The sequence below is a fragment of the Vulpes vulpes genome, chromosome 2, assembly GCF_048418805.1.
Source record: "Vulpes vulpes isolate BD-2025 chromosome 2, VulVul3, whole genome shotgun sequence".
NCBI lineage: Eukaryota > Metazoa > Chordata > Mammalia > Carnivora > Canidae > Vulpes > Vulpes vulpes.
This window is the reverse complement of record NC_132781.1, coordinates 153,842,025-153,859,786: the sequence shown is the minus strand read 5'-3', so window position 1 is coordinate 153,859,786 and position 17,762 is coordinate 153,842,025. Positions and strand designations below refer to the sequence as shown.

Sequence of the window (17,762 nt, the reverse complement as noted above, 5' to 3'; positions counted from 1 at the left end):
ATCCTGCCAGACTTAGTTCTGTGCAAGCTCATCGACATTTGGCATACGATAAAGAAATTATATTGTGCTTTTTCCTCTTTTTTTGCAACCTACATTTTCTCATTTAACAGATCCCAATAAGCACAGGTCTACCTCACCTGCATGGATGACTGCATAGTGTCCTATTTTATGTTTGAGCTACATTTTATATAATTAACCCCCTATTGTTGGATTTAGAGATTTTTCCCCCAACTTTTCTCCATTATACACAGTACTACAATAAATCCCTTCCTGGATAAATATTTGTGAACATCTTTTTTTTTTTTTTTTGGTCTTAGAATAAAACAAAGAATGGAATTGAAAAGTCAGAGGACTGGCATATTAAGATTTTGTAAACCAAATGCCAGTTCACCCTCTCCACAGTGTCACAGAAAAGTGGTGGGTGCCTGGCTGGCAAGGATGGTTGACTTGCTGGCAGATGTGAGTGGACTAAGGCCTGGGAAGTGGGTTTGGCCTGTGAACTCAGTGTCCCAGCCAGCTGCCCACTGTCTGCTGCCCTGAGGAGGAAGCAGCCCGGGGTGGGCGGAGAGAGGGACACTTGCCCCTGGACTCCCCTTCGAAGACTGGTGGCCCTCGGGTCTCCCTGGATTGTCCCTGGGCCATCCTTGGCCTGCCAGCTTGCCCAGGCCTTTACAGGGGGCCTAGGGAATGGTGGCTTGTGTTGCTGGGGATGGAGAGGACATGAACGAGCCTGGGTCATGCCTTCAATCTCTGTGCCTACAGGAGGCCTCAGTGGGGCAACCATCATTGACTCCCTTGACACCCTCTACCTCATGGAGCTGCAGGAGGAGTTCCAGGAGGCCAAGGCCTGGGTTGAAGAGAACTTCCACCTGAATGTGGTGAGTCAGAGACCCTTGGGTTGTTAGAGCCAAAAGGGGCCAAGAAGGTGAGTGGGCAGCTCCACCCTATCACTTCTGAGACCCAGAGACTCTGGCCCCACACTGCACAGCAGAGCAGTCCCGGAACCGGGGCTCTGTGCACTCTGCGTAGTCCCCTCTGCCGAGGCCAGCCTCAAGGTAGGGGATCACTCCAGCCTGGGCCAGCCCATGAGTATTTATCAGCCTGTTCTCCCCTGGGAGGGAAGACAGCCAGCGACCCCTCCTCCCCCTCCCTGAGGTGCCAGGCACCCCGGAGGTCCCTTTGAGGGCTGAGCTGTCACACAGAACAGGTGCAGCAGAGGAAGTAAATGTGGAGGGGAGGAGTGGCTTATCTGCTCAGAGCTGCTTTAACCTGGAGCCCCTACCCCACCCTCAGCTGCCCTCTAGAGATAGGTAGGAGGATGGGGAGCATCTGGAGGACAGTGACAAGGACAATGCCTAATTCACAGGCTAGTTGTGAGGATTAACTACCGTGAACAAGCATTATAACACTATCAGGTCTGATACGGATGTAAGGTGGTTTCCTCCCTCTCATCAACACCATTGTTTTGAGGCATGTTAGGCCTGGTAGTCTGTGTGAGGAAGCTTAGAATCCTTCTGTTTCCTGCCATATTGAATGAGAGAAAGGCCAAGGTGGGAGAAGGAAGGGGTGTCTTCACAGGCCCACCTTGCCCCTGTGCAGATGTGGATAGAGAATGAGCATCTGGCAGCTACTGTGGTTCCAGGAGCTGGCAGGTCCAGGGGAGCCTGGGGACATTCGAGCAGGAGCAGGCTGTGGCAGGTTAGGGAGGGTCCTTGGAAGAAAGCAAGATGGGGTCACATCCCCTCTTTGGGCCTTGGCTTTCTCACCTGGAAAATGGAATGATGACCTCACTGAGCACTGTAGGCTACAAGAATGAATAGCTTTGCGGTGCTCTGTCAGTGGAAAGACTCTGCCACTTGAAGGGACGGTCGTTGTGGTCAGGAATAAAAGACTGTGATGTGGGGATCACTGGGCGCAGGAGAAGTAATCGCACACACCTTTAGGAAGCCGCACAGGGTGCCAGGGAGGGCGGGGCTGGGTGCTGGGCCAGCATCTCACCTGTACCCCTCAGCGCCTCACAGCCGCCCTGCTCAGGATGAAGAGCCTCGGGCCGACAAAAGCTAGAGATCTTGCCTGAAGTCCCAAAGCCAAGTAAGAGGCCTAGGTGGGATTTTAACCTAGATCTGGTCCTTGGAGTGATGGCTCAACACCACTGATTTGCAGTTCAGACCTAAGAAAGAAAACCCTGATTAAGGCAAGTGTGGACTTGTCCTAAGGGCTGCAGAGCTGAGGCTGAGGATTGCTGGTTACCTGCAAATGTCTGCCTGGCATCCCTCCATCTCAGCCTCAGCTTTGTCCCGTTTGCCCCAGAACCTCCTCGGAGAACCTTCCCTTTGCCCTGTCATGTCACCCCAAGGAAGGCGCCCCCCCCACCCCCCCACTGCTAAGCCAGGAAGTTCCCTCAGGAAGGGGAGGTGGCTGGCTTAGAGTTTGCCTCCCCTCAGGCTAAGCTTCAGCCAGCGGCTCCCCACCAAGTTCTTGAGCTCCTTGGAGAGCAGCCAGGCATAACTTTGCTCCCATGGCCTCGGGCAAGGGCTAGGGAAGGAAGCCAAACCCAGCGTTTATTTGTAATGCTGTCAACGTGCTGTAGTGGCCTGCCAAGCAGGTGCTGATCCCTCTCAACTTCTGCTCTGAAAACCAGCACCCAGCATATCCGGGCCTGCTAGGCAAGGCCCTGGAGCTCAGCACCCAGCACCAGTGTGGCCAGATCATCGGGGTAGGGGGCTGTGGCTGGAGTGACCTGTCTCAAGGGCCTAGCTGTCCCTGGGAGCCTTGCAGTCTTCTCACAAGTGTCCTCTCACCCTACCCCCACCCTCCTCTTTCCTGCCGCCCTGCAGAGTGGAGAAGCATCTTTGTTTGAGGTGAACATCCGGTACATTGGAGGACTCCTCTCAGCCTTCTACCTGACTGGAGAAGAGGTAAGTTGGCCCTGTGACGCCCCTGAACCCTTCAGGTGTGAGGCAGCTCTGGAGAATATGCAACCCCACTCCCTCATTTCACCAGTGAGGAACCAGGGATTCAAGGGGATTTGCTCCAGGGCTACCCATGTCCACCCAGCCTCCACGGTGCCACCTGCAGGCTCTTCCTCATCTTCAGTCTGCTGCTTCCATTCTGCTGCCCAAGTGAGCCCCACTGGCTCCCACAGTTGGTAGTAAATTCTCTAAGGACGACCACTAGTCTCTTCCTACCATCCATGCAGCTCCTTGCACAGCCACCCAGCAAGCTCTGGGCTGAGCACGGGCTTGTAGAGCTGCTGGACTGGTTTTTGCAGATGTTGGTTTTCAGAATTGATAAAGCCAAGACCATTGTTTCGTGATTTCCACCCCTGGGGGCCCTTGGCCTTGTCCTGCTCCACAGCCACCCCACTGCTGCCTGTCTGGCCCAGCCACCAGCCTTCACTGCTCCAGGAAGGAGCACTGGTCTCAAGGGGCAACAGGGAGAAGGGGCAGCCACTGCTGGTCACGTGTGCGAAGTGCAAGGGACTCCGGCCCCAGCAAGCTGTGTTGGCTTCCAGCAGGAGGGCTGAAAAGTGTGGGGAGGGCAGAGCCCTGGGCATGGAGTCAGAAAACCTGGGTCTTACCCACACCACCCCTGCCTGTGACCTTGAGCTAGGCCTCTCCCACCCCTGGGCCTTGCTTCCTTCCCCACCATGGGGATGGGCTCACAGAGCTCTTGGGAAATGGGATGGGAGGGATGAGGTTTGACGCTGAGCTGACCAGCTCCAAAGCCCATATTCTCCATGCTGCAAGAAAATTTTGAAGACCACAGAACTCTGCAGAAATGAGAGGCTCTTCATCGCATCGTCCACCCCCATGAACGTGCAACACAGCCCAAGTATTTGGGTGTGAGGTTGACCAGGTCCCCAGGACATGGGTCCTCCCTCATTGGTGTTCCCCATTATCCAGAGGGCCACGCTGCTCAGCACAGCCCCTGCTCTAGGGCTAGACACCTTGGCTTTGGCCCTTTCCCTTCCCTGCACCTCTCCCTGCTCTGCCCACCCCGAGAAAAACCCCTGCTAACTCCCAGCGCTTGTTGTCTGAGGAGGTCATTTCTGCTCCCCTGCAGTTTAAGGCTGCAGCCGCAGGGGTTCGGAACAACAGGAGCGTGCTCTCCCTCCCCAGCCACTTCGGGCCTCTCCAGCAGCCTCCTCTCTTCAACAGAGATTACCACTTGTGGCAATTTGTCCCCAAATAATTGTAGTTGGGAGCCCTTGGCTTTGAGCCACATAATGCCTGGATTTCATTTGAAAACCCTAGGACATGGAGCAGAAAAAGGCACCCTGTTGGTTTGAGTACTTAGCCAGCCTCCCTGCCACTCCTGGCCATGGGAGGTGGCCACAGGTTGTGGGGGTGGGGGAGGGAGTCCTGCAGCTCTGGGCTCACAGGAGGTCTATTTGGGGGCCAGCGACTGAGGGAGGAGCTGGCGCCCTTCAGCCCTGATGCTTGACCCCCATTCCTCCCTCCTTTGAGGCTATCTGTGATTCTGAGAACTTGTTTGAGGCCTTGGCTATCTAGTGATCTAGTCTGGCTGGGTCTGAGGACCCAGAGGAAGGGAGGGCCCCCAGGGGGGCCCTTAGCTTCATGCAGGATAGAAATCAAACGTGAGCCAAGAGGAAGTGAGAGCAGAGTTTGTTGAAGACATAGAGAGAGTGCAGGTACAGACAGAGCATCTGGGAGACTCGGAAAGGAAAAGGAAAATAAGTCTCTTCTTTGCTTGGGAGCTGAGTGTTCTATTGAGGATTGTGGTCTGATGTACATGTTCTCTCGGGCATCTGGGAGCTGGTCAGAACAAGGACGAGGGTCCAGGGGCCCTGCATAAGTCACTTATTCCTTGGAGCCAGGGAGCCATGGCATTGAGATGTCTAGTATCAGTATCTAGATTACACACGGGGCAGCCTCACCTGGTCATTCTTGCGCAGTCATTCCTTAGATGGTATCTCTTATGCTAGAAGACTCCAAAGGAATCACTGAGTCCTTGATCCTTACAAGGAGGGCTACATCATGTATACCGTAAGGTGTGTGTAAAGCAGGGTGCAGGTGCTAGCAGGGATAGACAGGAAGAGGAGCCTAAAAAGCATCCTTCATGGGTTACTTCAGTTTCCCAATATCACCAGAAGGATCATCATTCTGACCCTCTAGGAAAGAGACTGGACAATGGGGCATGGACAGGAGCACCTGGGATTTAAAAATCCTTCACAAAGCCCAGGGAGCCCCACAAAGCTCTGAATCCCTGACCAGACAGGCCCAACTCTGTCCTCCAGCCCCTGCTGATCCCTCTCTGTCGCTAGCACCTCTGCAGGGCAGAGACCATACCCCATGGGCTCTGTCTCATTGGTCCCAAACACCCCCATTTGGTGAGATCTTCACCTACTAGCAGATGCGGGAATTGAGACTTAGAAGGAACTTGCCCAGGGCGCAGTCCCTGAAGGCTGGGTTGGGTCCCCAGGGCTCAGCCACACTGGACCAAGGCCTCCCCCTTTTCTGTCCTCCATCTCACACACACTGGGTGCCTGTGGACTAGGTCTTAGGATTCTTCAAATTTCCTACAAATGTTTGTGGAATGGTGCCTGAGACCCCAAGCCCCTTCCTGGGCCAGGCGTTTCTTTGCTGCAGACGGAACCTATGGGAGGAGACTCCCCCGCTGGGTAGGCCATTCCTACAAATCGCCCATGAGAATGGCAGGCGTGATGACAGCCACACCAGGTGACCTTTGCATAGCTCTTCACAGTTTATGTAGCACATTCACTCATACATCCTCTTACCTGATTTCTAGAAGAACCCTGTGAAGCATCCAGGGCACATGCACAGTTCCATTGTGTAGATGAAGGTCAGGGACCATATGTAGCTCACATGAGGTCACACAGCTGCAAAGTGGGAAGATTTGAACCTGGGCCCTCACTCCCAGCCCAGAGGACTTAACACTCTACAAAATATAATTCTTGCTAAGTTTCTCTCACCTTGGTTCTGGAACCTCTGGGCCCCTGACTGTTGCTTACCATGGCTGTCTGTAGCCACATCTCTGTTGGAAAGGCAGTTTGGTATCACTTAATAGCCCCACAACCTTGGGCAGATTGCTTCTCTGGGACTCAGTTGTATCCTCCTCAAAGTGGTCAACACCTCGCCCACACACACTGTTGCAGGGATTGAAGGTCCTGTAGATAAGACACCTGGCACAGTGATACGCTGTGATTTATAATAAGTAATATATATTTGGTCTTCATCCCATTTCTGGCAGACCTCCTAAAACCCTGGGAATTTCCTAAACGCTGAGAGCAATAAATGTGTCTTTTGTTATGGTAATTGGGTGACTTGGACCCCACCTGAGGATACAGGCTGGTTGTCAGGAGAACCAACCACAAGGTGAGAGGGTAGTTATTTTCAGTTCCACCACCCTGACTTCCAGGGAAGGGAGAGGGACTCAGTGTTGAATCAGGAGTCAATTGGCTGTGGTTTAATTAGTCGTGCCCATGTAATGAAGCCTCCATAAAACCCCAAAAGGAACTGGGCCACAGAGCTTCCAGGGTGGCGGAGCACCAGAAGATGTGGGGAAAGCGCCATACCTGGAGAAAGCGTGGAAGCTCCTCTGTGCCCCTTGCCACATACCTTGCTTTAGGCATCTCTTCCGTCTGGCTGTTGCTGAGCTGTTTCCTTTTATAATAAACCTGTAATCCAGTAAGTAATATGTTTCCTGAGTTCTGTGAACCACTCTAGCAAATTAAACCCACAGAGGGGTTTGCGAGAACCTCTGATTTATAGACCATTGATCAGAAGCCCAGGTAACCAGCCAGACTCAGGACTGGTGTTTGAAGTGGGAGAGGGGAGGGGCCGTGGCCGTCTTGTAGGACTGAATCCTCAAACTGTGGAATCTGATGCTATCTCCAGGAAGATAGCGTCAGAACTGAGTTGAATTATAGGGCACCCAGCTGGTGTCTGGCGAATTGCTCGGTGGCATAGGGAAACTCTCCCACACACACACACACATAGTGGAATTGGGTTCAGAATCTGTTCCACACCTACTCATTTCCAAGAGAATAAGTAGGACTTATATTCTTCTGTTCCTGGTGATACCACTCTTGTCCACACATACTCATTCAGCATCCTTCCTGGTGTGGTTGAAACCCTGCAGGGCCCGCCAGCAGGAGGGCTTTCCAAGGGTAGAGACATGGACATTCCTAAGAGCCTTGAAGAAGATTTAGCTAGGAGTCCTCAGGGCAGAGGGCAGCAGGTCAGCTGCCTGGATCCTCAGCACTGGGTTCAGGTGCCAGGGGTTTCCTCTGCGCCTCTGCACTCAGCCTCCTCTGAGTCAAGTGACAGTATCAGGAGCTTCAAATAAGGGCCCTTTGTTGTTGCTAAGCCAGTGGCTCTGGGGCAAGGCTTTGGAATCTGGCTTCTAGACAAGCTCCTGCAGGGCCTCAGATGCAGGTGGCCCCCGGGCCCATTTCTGGGACAGTGGACACTGTCCTCTTCTCTCCTCCATCCCTGCCAGGCCCCAGGTGCGGTTCTTCCCATCTCACTCCCTCCCCTCTTGGGCGAGAACCACAGCTGCCCTCAGAGGCCTCGCAGCCCCATCCCAGGTGGTACAGGGAAGCCCTCCCTGCTGCAGTCCCTCCACGGCTGCCTTGGCAGTTCAGCTGCACATCTCGGGGTCAGGGGACTCAAGAAGACTTTGTTTGGCAGCACTCGGGAGGTCAGCAAACTGGCTCCCCCGTGAGCTCGGAAGTGAAAGGAAATGTGTGTTGTTTGACCTGGAACAGTTGCTAAGGAACTTATATCTCATGTTTTAAAAAATAAATAATATTTACTCTGAGGGGGCAGCCCTGATGGCTTAGTGGTTTAGCACCACCTTCGGCCCAGGGCATGATCCTGGAGGCCCTGGGATGGAGTCCCATGTCAGGCTCTCTGCATGGAGCCTGCTTCTCCCTCTGCCTGTGTCTTGGCCTCTCTCTATTTCTAATAAATAAATAAAATCTTAAAAATATATATATATATATGTATTTACTGTGGGTTTGCTTTTATTATAAAAATAGCACAGAGAGAGAAGCCAAATGCAGAAAACAAAATTCCTCCATAAGCCTACTCCACACCCCTAGGAGAGCATTGTTAATATTTTGCTGTATTTACTTCCCAACCTTTCCTCACGCATCCAGCGTGCATATAATTTTTACTAAAGTTGATTGCACTATATCAAAATATATTTTTCTTTTAACAAACTACAAACCCTTTCTTTGCTATTAGTCTTCTACATCATTCCAGTGGCTGCATGGTATTGTGTTGCATGAATAATCCTAATTTAATCACTTCCCTATTGTTTGATATTTAGAATATCTCTGTTTTTCCACTGTTACAAACAACACTGGAATAAATAGCCATAAAGTTAAATTTTTACATCCTTGATGACTTATTTCCTTAGAATAGATTCCTAAGAGGGAAACCACAGCGTCAGAAGGTCACAGGTGCTTTTGTTTTTTTGTTTTTTTTTTAATAATAAATTTATTTTTTATTGGTGTTCAATTTGCCAACATACAGAATAATACCCAGTGCTCACCCTGTCAAGTGCCCCCCTCAGTGCCCGCCACCCAGTCACCCCCACCCCCCCACCTTCCTCCCCTTTCACCACCCCTAGTTCGTTTCCCAGAGTTAGGAGTCTTCCATGTTCTGTCTCCCTTTCTGATATTTCCTACCTATTTCTTCTCCCTTCCCCTCTATTCCCTTTCACTATTATTTATATTCCCCAAATGAATGAGAACATATAATGTTTGTCCTTCTCCGATTGACTTACTTCACTCCAGTTCCATCCACGTTGAAGCAAATAGTGGGTATTTGTCGTTTCTAATGGCTGAGGAATATTCCATTGTATACATAAACCACATCTTCTTTATCCATTCATCTTTTGATGGACACCGAGGCTCCTTCCACAGTTTGGCTATTGTGGACATTGCTGCTAGAAACATCAGGGTGCAGGTGTCCTGGCGTTTCATTGCATCTGTATCTTTGGGGTAAATCCCCAACAGTGTAATTGCTGGGTCGTAGGGCAGGTCTATTTTTAACTCTTTGAGGAACCTCCACACAGCCGTTCAAAATCTTTGGGATACAGCAAAAGCAGTCCTGAGGGGGAAATACATCGCAATACAAGCATCCATCCAAAAACTGGAAAGAACTCAAACACAGGTGCTTTTGAATTAGAACAGGGCACCTGGGTGGCTCAGTGGTTGAGCGTCTGCCTTTGACTTAGATCCTGGGATCAAGTTCTGTATTAAGCTCCCCACAGGGAGCCTGCTTCTCCCTCTACCTGTGTCTCTGCCTCTCTTCTCTGTGTCTCTCATGAATAAATAAATAAAATCTTTAAAAAAAAAAAAAAAAGAGAGAGAGAGAGAGAGAGAGAATTAGAACAGTGTGAGGGAGTCAGAGCTTTCCACAGGGCCCTGAGGCCTGGGGCCTCCTTATGGCTCCTTGGCCATCAAGTTAGGAGTTTAACCATTCACCTTCTCTGCTCACTCCCATCTGTAAAATGGGATGGTGGGTAGATTCAGAATGTCAAGGGAGAAAGGCCCTTCCTCTGGTTTTGCACATGGGGTAGCAGTGCTTTGCTGAGAAGCACACAGCAGCAGCCAAGCCAAGAGAGAAGGACTGGAACCGGGGGCCAGGCAGGGCTCCCAGTCCAGTGATCTTCCCACTCTGTCAAGTGTGCTTCCACATGCCCTGCCTGTGGCATCCTGGTCCTGTGGTGTGGGCAGGCACCAGCCGTTGGTGATCACTGCCCTGGCTGCTTCATCCTACCGGTGGCCATCCCAAAGCACAACTAGAATCATGGAGCCTTTGTCATAGTCCTGACACTGTCATTTGGGCTCTACAGCTATTACCTAATTGTCATCCCTCCTCCCAGCAGCCTCCGAAGGAGGCAGTATTGGTCTTATTTTTTGAGTGAGAAGGGCATGACGCTCAGAGGAGGTACCTCCACTAAGGCCACGTCTCCAGGAATGTCTATAGAGTCCAGAACCTGACGCAGCACCCCTTCCCTCTTTGGGCCCACAGCTCCTGGGTTACCCCCAGCAGGAGCAGCTTGGGGCAGGGATGGTGCCCACCCGGGCTGGTTCATGATGCCCTGTGCTGCTTCCTTTACAGGTGTTCCGAGTAAAGGCCATCAAGCTGGGAGAGAAACTCCTACCAGCCTTCAACACCCCCACGGGAATCCCAAAAGGTGTTGTAAACTTCAAAAGGTAAGATATCTTCTGGTTTCCCACTTGTGGCTTTGGCTGCATCTGTGGAAATTGAGGCACAGGGAGAGGACAGGACCTGCCTTGGGAATCAAAGCAAGCCAGTGGCACAGTGGAGACTAGTCTTAGCCTCGGGCTCTCCAGGGCTGATGTTTGTCACCAAACAAACATCACATCTGCAGCTTGGGATTCATAAGGCCTGATCTTCCCTAGGTGAGAAGTGATTGTCCCCCAATGCTGCCTTGACTCATAGCCCTACAGGTGTGCCCAGCTAGGGTCAGGAGCCAGTAGGTACATCACACCCTCCCACCACGACAAGGTACCCCAAGCTGCTAGGAGGTCTCAAGACCCTGAACAGAGGGACCACTGGGCTGGGTCTCCAGAACCCAGTATCAGAACCCAGAGGGGCTTCTGGGGGCGTCTAGCCCACGGAGGCTTGGACTCCAAGGAGAAAAGGCCTTGGCCAAGGTCACGTAAGCCAGTAACTGACCATTCCAGGACACAAACCCAGAACTTGCAACTCTGTTTTTAATAATACTTATTGGAATATTCCCCTCTTTAAAAATAGTAAATTCTTACTGCAGAAAATGTGGATTATATCAAAAGTGTTAGATAAGATCAGAGAACTCCCATGTGGTTCCACAAATCAAAGAAACCATGGACTGGCAATGCTTCTTTCTACTGACTTGGTTTTAAAACATTGATTCTTATTGGCTCCTTCCATGGTTTCCCTTCCTCATCTACAGCTTAATTCAGTGTATGAACTGGAGACTTTCTGGGTAGTCACTAAGTCACAGAATGTCAGAGTGGAAGGGACCCTGGGCGATGCAATGAGAGAAGCATGGAGCTGGGGCTGCCACTGAATCCAGCTCCAAAGCCTGTGGGGGCTTCCCTGCCCCCGGCGTGGCTGCACTTCCCTGTTGTGGGAATAGGAGTGTGTTTGTATCCACTCATTTTCCAGATGCGGCGATTGAGACCCAGATTGGGGAAGGGATGGGGTCAGAGTCCAGAGAACTAATGGCCAGCCAGCTTCCCGATCTCTGAGTCTTTATAAAGCATGAGTCTTGCTCCTGGGGACCCTCAATGCCCCGTTGTCTTGCCTTTCCTCACTCTGTTCTTCCACTGGTCGCCTTCCTCAGACGGCTTCCCTGGTTGGCAAAGGCCAGCTCACCTGCCACCTGTGCCGCCAAGCCAGAAGCGTTTTAGCCTCTCCCAGCCTGCAGGCACTTCATCTGCTTCCTTATGGCCTCGTCATGTGCCTCTTCATAGTCCCTGCTGGCCTGGGAGCTTCTGGATGACAGGATCCATGTCCAGTTCTTTGCTCATTCCTTCAATAAATAACCGTGCTAGGTACTGTGTGCAGGATAAAGGATTAGCAATGACTCTGTGCCTACCCCTTACTGAGCAGTTCTATGGCCCTGGCATTGTGCTAAGGGTTTCCATACATTGCCTCACCAGGTATTCCTCACAGCAGACCCTTTGAGGGTAGATATTTATGTTATCCCCATTATTCAAACAGAGTCTTGGAGAGATGAAGTAACTTGCCCAAAGCCTTATAGCTAATAGGTAACCAGGGCTAAGATTTAAACCAGTTTTGTTACAGATTGAAAGCTCTGCTCTTAATGCCTGCCTGGCCCTCCCTCAGACAGGAACCCTGCTGCCCCAGTGCCCAGGAGCTCCCTGGGGCCTTACTTGAGGCTCTCCGACACCCCAAGTCTGGGAGGAAGGCTGTAATATTTCCCTCTCACCAGACTTCTCTGTTCCATCTCCTAAAGTGACATCTTATGTCAGGATTCTGGATCCAACAGTAGCTCCTGCAAGCTGCCTGGCAGGGAGGCAGGGGCCCTGGGCTCTGGTCCAGTGCCTCAGTTTCTCTCTGTCCTAGAGTGGGTCGGCCTGCCCTGCTGGGGGCCTCGCAGGGGAGAGGGGATTTGCCACTTCCCTTACAGTCTGTGCTGGGAGAGCATTCCTAGGGTGTGGCCTCACACAAATCTCACCAGAGGCCACAGACAGGCCCCCAGGGCCAATCAAATCCATTCTCGGTGCCAGGGTTGACTTCTCAGAGCCGGACATTTGGATCTCTGCTCAGATTCCTCTCCCACAAACACTGATCCTGGAGAAACACAGCCAGCCATCACGGAGCCGAGACACACACACACACCATATCTGTGTTGCTCTCTCACCCAGGGCTGGTTTCTCGGGCCTCACTGCCTGGAGTCTAGGATAGGACCTTGGCTCATCCTTCCCCACTCTGTGCAGGGCACTGCCCACCCCCAAGGCCTGCAAGCACAGCCCTGGCTGCCTGCCCTATCCCTGTCCCTCAGAGCCTAGACTGGATGCGACACAGATCCTGACATTTCTGATTAAGAAAATGCATTTATTTTTAGGCTATTTGCATACTGCCAGTGCTGTATACATATGTATGTATATGCATATTTCCTGGCAACACCTCCCTTTCATTTTCTGGGTAAGAGAGTCTGTTGCTAAAAAATGCCACCCTGTTCCACCCAGGGGAATATCAGGGATGTTTGTGGCCCCAGTGGCTCTGAGTTTGCTCTTTGGAGAGGGCCTGCTGCTCGGAGCTGGGCCACACACCTCTGCTGCCCCTGCTCCCGGCAGGGCTCCCTGTGGGCAGCTCTAAGAAGAAGGGCCAGACTGGGTCCCAGCGGGAGGGCTAGATAACTAGGCCCTGCCCCAAAGTGAGCGTGACTGCTCCTTCTGTCTGGGAGGCAGAGGCAGGGACAACTGTGACCTGTGATCTGGGAGGACCACTGAATCTGAGAGAGTGGCAGTGGCCAGTCCAAGGATTAATCTCTCTCACACACGCAGCCTCACACATGCCTACACACCTGATTGCCACCCACTCAAATCAGGCTGAGATACACATGTTGGCCTGAGTCACACACTTGGAGCCACACACACACAAGTGACAACAGGTCGCAGATCCAATCGCAGGCCTAAAAGACTGGGAGGGGGGCAGAGGGCAGAGCTTCCATGAGCCCACTGCCTCACAGGGCTGATCAAAAGACCTCCTGGTCTCTGGATGCTGCCCAGAACAGATGCGTTTGGGACACAAAGTACCTAAGATTTGGATTCAGATTCAGTTCTACCAGTTCCATCACTTGCTGTGTGACCTCGGAGAAGTGTCTCCCCCTCTCTGAGTCTGAGCATCTTCACCTGTGAAATTAGAATCATGGTATCTACCTCCAGAGTTGGACGTGAAGATAAAATAAGATACTACAGCTGTCTGGCACCCATCAGGAGCTCAATAACTCAAACGATAATTTTAATACACTATAAATACATGATTTAGATTGCATAATTGCATAATGTTAAAAATGACAGTTATTACATGCCTAATTTATACCTCACGATAGCCCTGGGAGGTGTGGGTACAGTTATTTAACAGATGAGGAAACAGGGCTAGAGAGATCAGCTGACCTGCTCGAAGTCGCCCGGCCGGGCTGCCCCGGGAGCCAGCATCTGAAGACGGGCGGGAGAGGGAAGGTGCCCGCCCACTGCCAGCGTCTGCCCAGCGCTGGTCTGCCTGTCTGCCAGGCTGGCTCCACTGCAGGAAGCCCACTCGGGAGGGAGGGAAGAGGAAGGAGAGGCTCATGTGGGGGAAAACGAGAGCAAAAGACTCTCTGAGCAAAAGACTCAGGTGGGTGACTGGTGGCTGTTTTGACCTTGAATTGCTATGAGGGCAGGAAGCATCCATTATTCAGGAAACCCTCCATGGGTACCCACGGCTCCCACTGAGATAGCCGGAGAGAGAAGTCTCTCTTGGCTTGGGGGTTGCGGGGTGCGGGGGGAAGAGGGACAGAGAAGGGGACACTTTCACTTTCCCTCTGGGGGGATGTGGGGCCATCTGGGTGGGAGACTGCTAGGGGATGTGCAGAGCCCAGTCTGAATCCAGCCTCCACCACCTCCCAGCTCCGACCTTCCAATAACTTCCCTCCCTGAGCCTCAGTTTCCTCTTTGTATATTGGAATGAATGATGCTTTACCTGTGGGCTTTAAATGAAGTCAAGATGCAAACAGCTTGACCCAGTGCCTGGTATCTGAGTGGCTCAAAAAACAGAAGCCGTTTTATTTATTATCTAGGAGCCAAGTCTCCTCTCTCTGCCCATCCCTCCCCACCTGCCCATGCCCCTCAAGTCAGGGAAATACCCAAAAAGGTGGAGACAGGAAGAAGGGGCCAGTGGTTATCTCTGTTTATCGAGGCCACTTGCTCCATAAGATCTAAAACTTGATTCCTCCCATCTATTTCTAGAAGTTGAGACTGATGAGTTTGACGTTAGAAACTTTATTCAGGCCAGATAATGGAGCTGAGAGAGGAGAGGGGTAGCCTCAGGAGAGCCCCAACCCGCCCCAAGGAAAGGGGTGCCCCTCAGATGGCAAACTGTGACCTCCCTGACCTGCCTTTGCCCACGCCTGCCTCCCTTCGTTCTGTCCCGGGCAGATGGACAGGCAGAAACCAGTTCCTAGGGAGGCAGAGCTATCCCAGCAGGGAAGTGGAGGGGCTTCCCAGTTGCCAGGGCAGAGCCAGCCCCCTCAGCCTGCTCCTTAGAGCCCTTACAGATAGAGGGGGCCACTCCACCCTGCTCTGCCCCTACCTTTCCCCCTGGTTGTCCTAAATGTCCCACAGGAAAGATCATCATGATATATATGAGGAGACTGAGGCACGGGGAGAGGAAGCATCTAGCCCCAGGCTACCTCTGTTCTGCACTTTTCTCTTCCCTCTTCATCCCACAAAAGCCCTAGGAACAGAGACCAGGACCATTCACTCTTGCCCAGTTTAATGATGCATGAACTTAGGTGCAGAAGGTGGGGATGGTGTGCCCTGGGCCTCTCAAACTTGATCCTGGCCCCCTGGCTACAGAGATTGAAGTAAAAACACCTGAAAAGGCAGCATCCTTGCTTATTATTATGTAATTAAAAGAGAGGCAGACCACACAGTGGTTAGCACAAGCCCTGGCGTCAGGCCTGCCTTGGGTCCCAGCTGCTCCACGTGCTGTGTGATGGCGGGTGGGTGGCGTCACCGCCCCAGGCCTTGTTTTCCTCATCTGTGAGAGGGGCAGATAGGAGGACAACCTGCGACCCCACCTCTGCGCTCTTCCTCCTTGGAAGCACCCAGTACCTGGAAGCAGGACTGAGCCTCTCCAGTGAGGATCGGTCTGAGATGTTCATGAGACATTCATGATTGACAGCTGAGAAGCCCTTTGCTCCGAGAGGCCCTGTATCTTTTATTCCTAAACCTTGAGCCTCCCAGGGGTCCAGCAGCTCCAGACCTATGGTCATACCAGAGCCACCTGCCTGTCAGGTGTGGGTTCCACAGAATTCCGGGAGGGGCCATTGTGGGTCTTTGGGCAGCACTGACAGTGTGGGGAGAGGGAAAGGCCAGGTGGGGTCCCCACCTTTCATCTGCCCCCATTCGGACCCCCCACAGCAGTTTACCCTCCACACGCAGTGCCATTGACTGTGAAGCAGAAAGTGTTCTGTGGGGTCTTTAAGGTCCCTGTGCGTTGGTGATATCCCCTGTAAATTTAGCCTAACTTGAGTGCTGGGTCTTGGTCACCAAGGCAGCTCTGCCATCATCCTTGAGCCCACACATCTCACAGGGGCCGCTTGATGATAGAAACAAAGAATAGTGTGGGTGGACAGGCCTGGGTTCAAGTCACCCTCAGCAAGTCACTTCACTGCCCTCAGTGTCCTCATCAGCAAAATGGGGCTATTAGCAGTGCTGCCTCCCTATTAACAGGGAGGAAAAAGGGAGATCAGAAGCCACAGCTCCCAGGACAGGGCCTGGCACGTCGTAGTGTGTGCTCCCCCCACTAAGCAGCCCCCCCAGCAGACAGGTGATGGGGTGCTTCTGTCTTTCCACAGCGGCTCCAACAGGAGCTGGGGCTGGGCCATGGCAGGGAGCAGCAGCATCCTGGCTGAGTTTGGATCCCTGCACTTGGAGTTCTTACACCTCACCGAGCTCTCTGGCAACCAGGTCTTCGCAGAAAAGGCAAGTGTTCTCCCTGAATCCCCCACCCCCAAACAGCTCCTCCCTCTTCTGCCCACTGAGGGGGGGGGGGGGAGTGGGGTCCCCCATCAGCAGAGGGGGGCCTCCAGCCACCACTGATACAGCCAGTAGCTGCTTGTGGAAGCTGTGAGAGTGCTTGAAGCCAGGTGGCAAGGAAGGTGAGCACAGGGAGTAATCGGGGTCCTACCAGGGCAGGGAGGAGATGAGACTGCCAGCGAGAGGTTTTCGCGAGCTTTTCACCGGCGGGTGTCAGCTGGGTGGCAACCACGCATATGTGAAATCTGGAGAGAGTGCAAGAACCGAAATCCAGGCACCAGCTCGTATTGGCAGGAATTGGCCACCAGGTGCAAAAGTCCCCTTTCCAGAGACAGTTAACTTTTTCATGTGAGATCGGCTGCCTTTTCCTTCCAGATGCCCGCCTAGCTCATGTTGTCAGCAGGCTGGCAAAGCGATTTCACTCTACAGCAGAGGCACACGTCTGTCCTTCCTCATTGTTACGGAGCTGGCTAAGGCCGCGAGGGGTGCCCAGAGCTAGCATCCAGGCTGTCCGCCAGCCTGAAAGCTGCCCACTCTGCACCTCTGTGAAGCCCTTCAGAAGAAGCAGCTCCTCCACATTACAGCCCTTGGCAGTCCCACTGTCTGGAGCTGTCTCCCGGGGTCTAACCCGAAACCCAAGGAAGGGAAGGGTATACACACCCCTCTCAGATGGCGCCCAGGCTCCATCAGCAAGTGTTCCTTCCTGAGTCCTGCCTAGGGAGATGAAATCCTCCCTCTTAGAAGAACCCTTTGTAGGCCTCCCGTTCCCAAAGCCTTCCATTTTCTGAATGTTAGACTCTTGGGGTGCCCAGGGAGCCAGAAGATCATAGATTCACACCACCCAGCAGCTCCCAGTCTTGTGTCCACCAGCCAACCTCAAAGTGTACCTGTAGGAAACCTACCTCTGGGCTGTGCCCAGGCCCGGGAATCTGCATTTATAACAAGTACCCATATGCTTTTTGATGCCAGATTTAAGAGCACTGCTTATTTTTTTAAATTTATTTATTTATTCACAAGAGACGCAGAGAGAGAGAGAGAGGCAGAGACACAGGCAAAGGGAGAAGCATGCAGGGACCCTGGTGTGGGACTTGATCCCAGGACCCCAGGATCATGCCCTGGGCCCAAGGCAGGCGCCAAACCGCTGAGCCACCAAGGAATCCCAAGAGCACTGTTTATTCAGTGTGGGAATCCCCCTGAGCACTCTTGGGAAGCTCAAGAAGAGCTCTTCAGTCCCTTGATCACTTCTCTGTGTTGGGGTTCTCTACCCCCCTTAAATAGGCTGTCATGTCAGACCTGCCTTCAGAAGCTTTCTCTTGTACGGGGAGGACTCTGGCATCCTGTGACACCCCACCTTGAAAGTTCGTGGAATAAGTTCAGTCCCTTTTCCTGAAAGGTCTTATTTCCTCCAAGTCCTCCCTCCCCCATGCTCTTGAGTCAAACTCCTCTGGGAAGGTTGTGACTGGCTGACGTGGAGTGGGACAGG

At 52.5% G+C, this 17,762-nt stretch overlaps 1 protein-coding gene across 1 annotated transcript in view; it reads left to right on the top strand.

Annotated features, from left to right (window-relative positions):
• Window positions 1-17,762, top strand: part of MAN1C1 (mannosidase alpha class 1C member 1) — a 137,888-nt gene that overhangs the window by 101,600 nt on the left and 18,526 nt on the right. Inside the window, exons 3-6 of the mRNA XM_026014387.2 lie at window positions 763-878; window positions 2,838-2,918; window positions 10,122-10,216; window positions 16,099-16,225. Of these exons, the coding sequence (XP_025870172.2) occupies window positions 763-878; window positions 2,838-2,918; window positions 10,122-10,216; window positions 16,099-16,225 (419 nt within the window). The remainder of the gene's footprint in view (window positions 1-762; window positions 879-2,837; window positions 2,919-10,121; window positions 10,217-16,098; window positions 16,226-17,762) is intronic.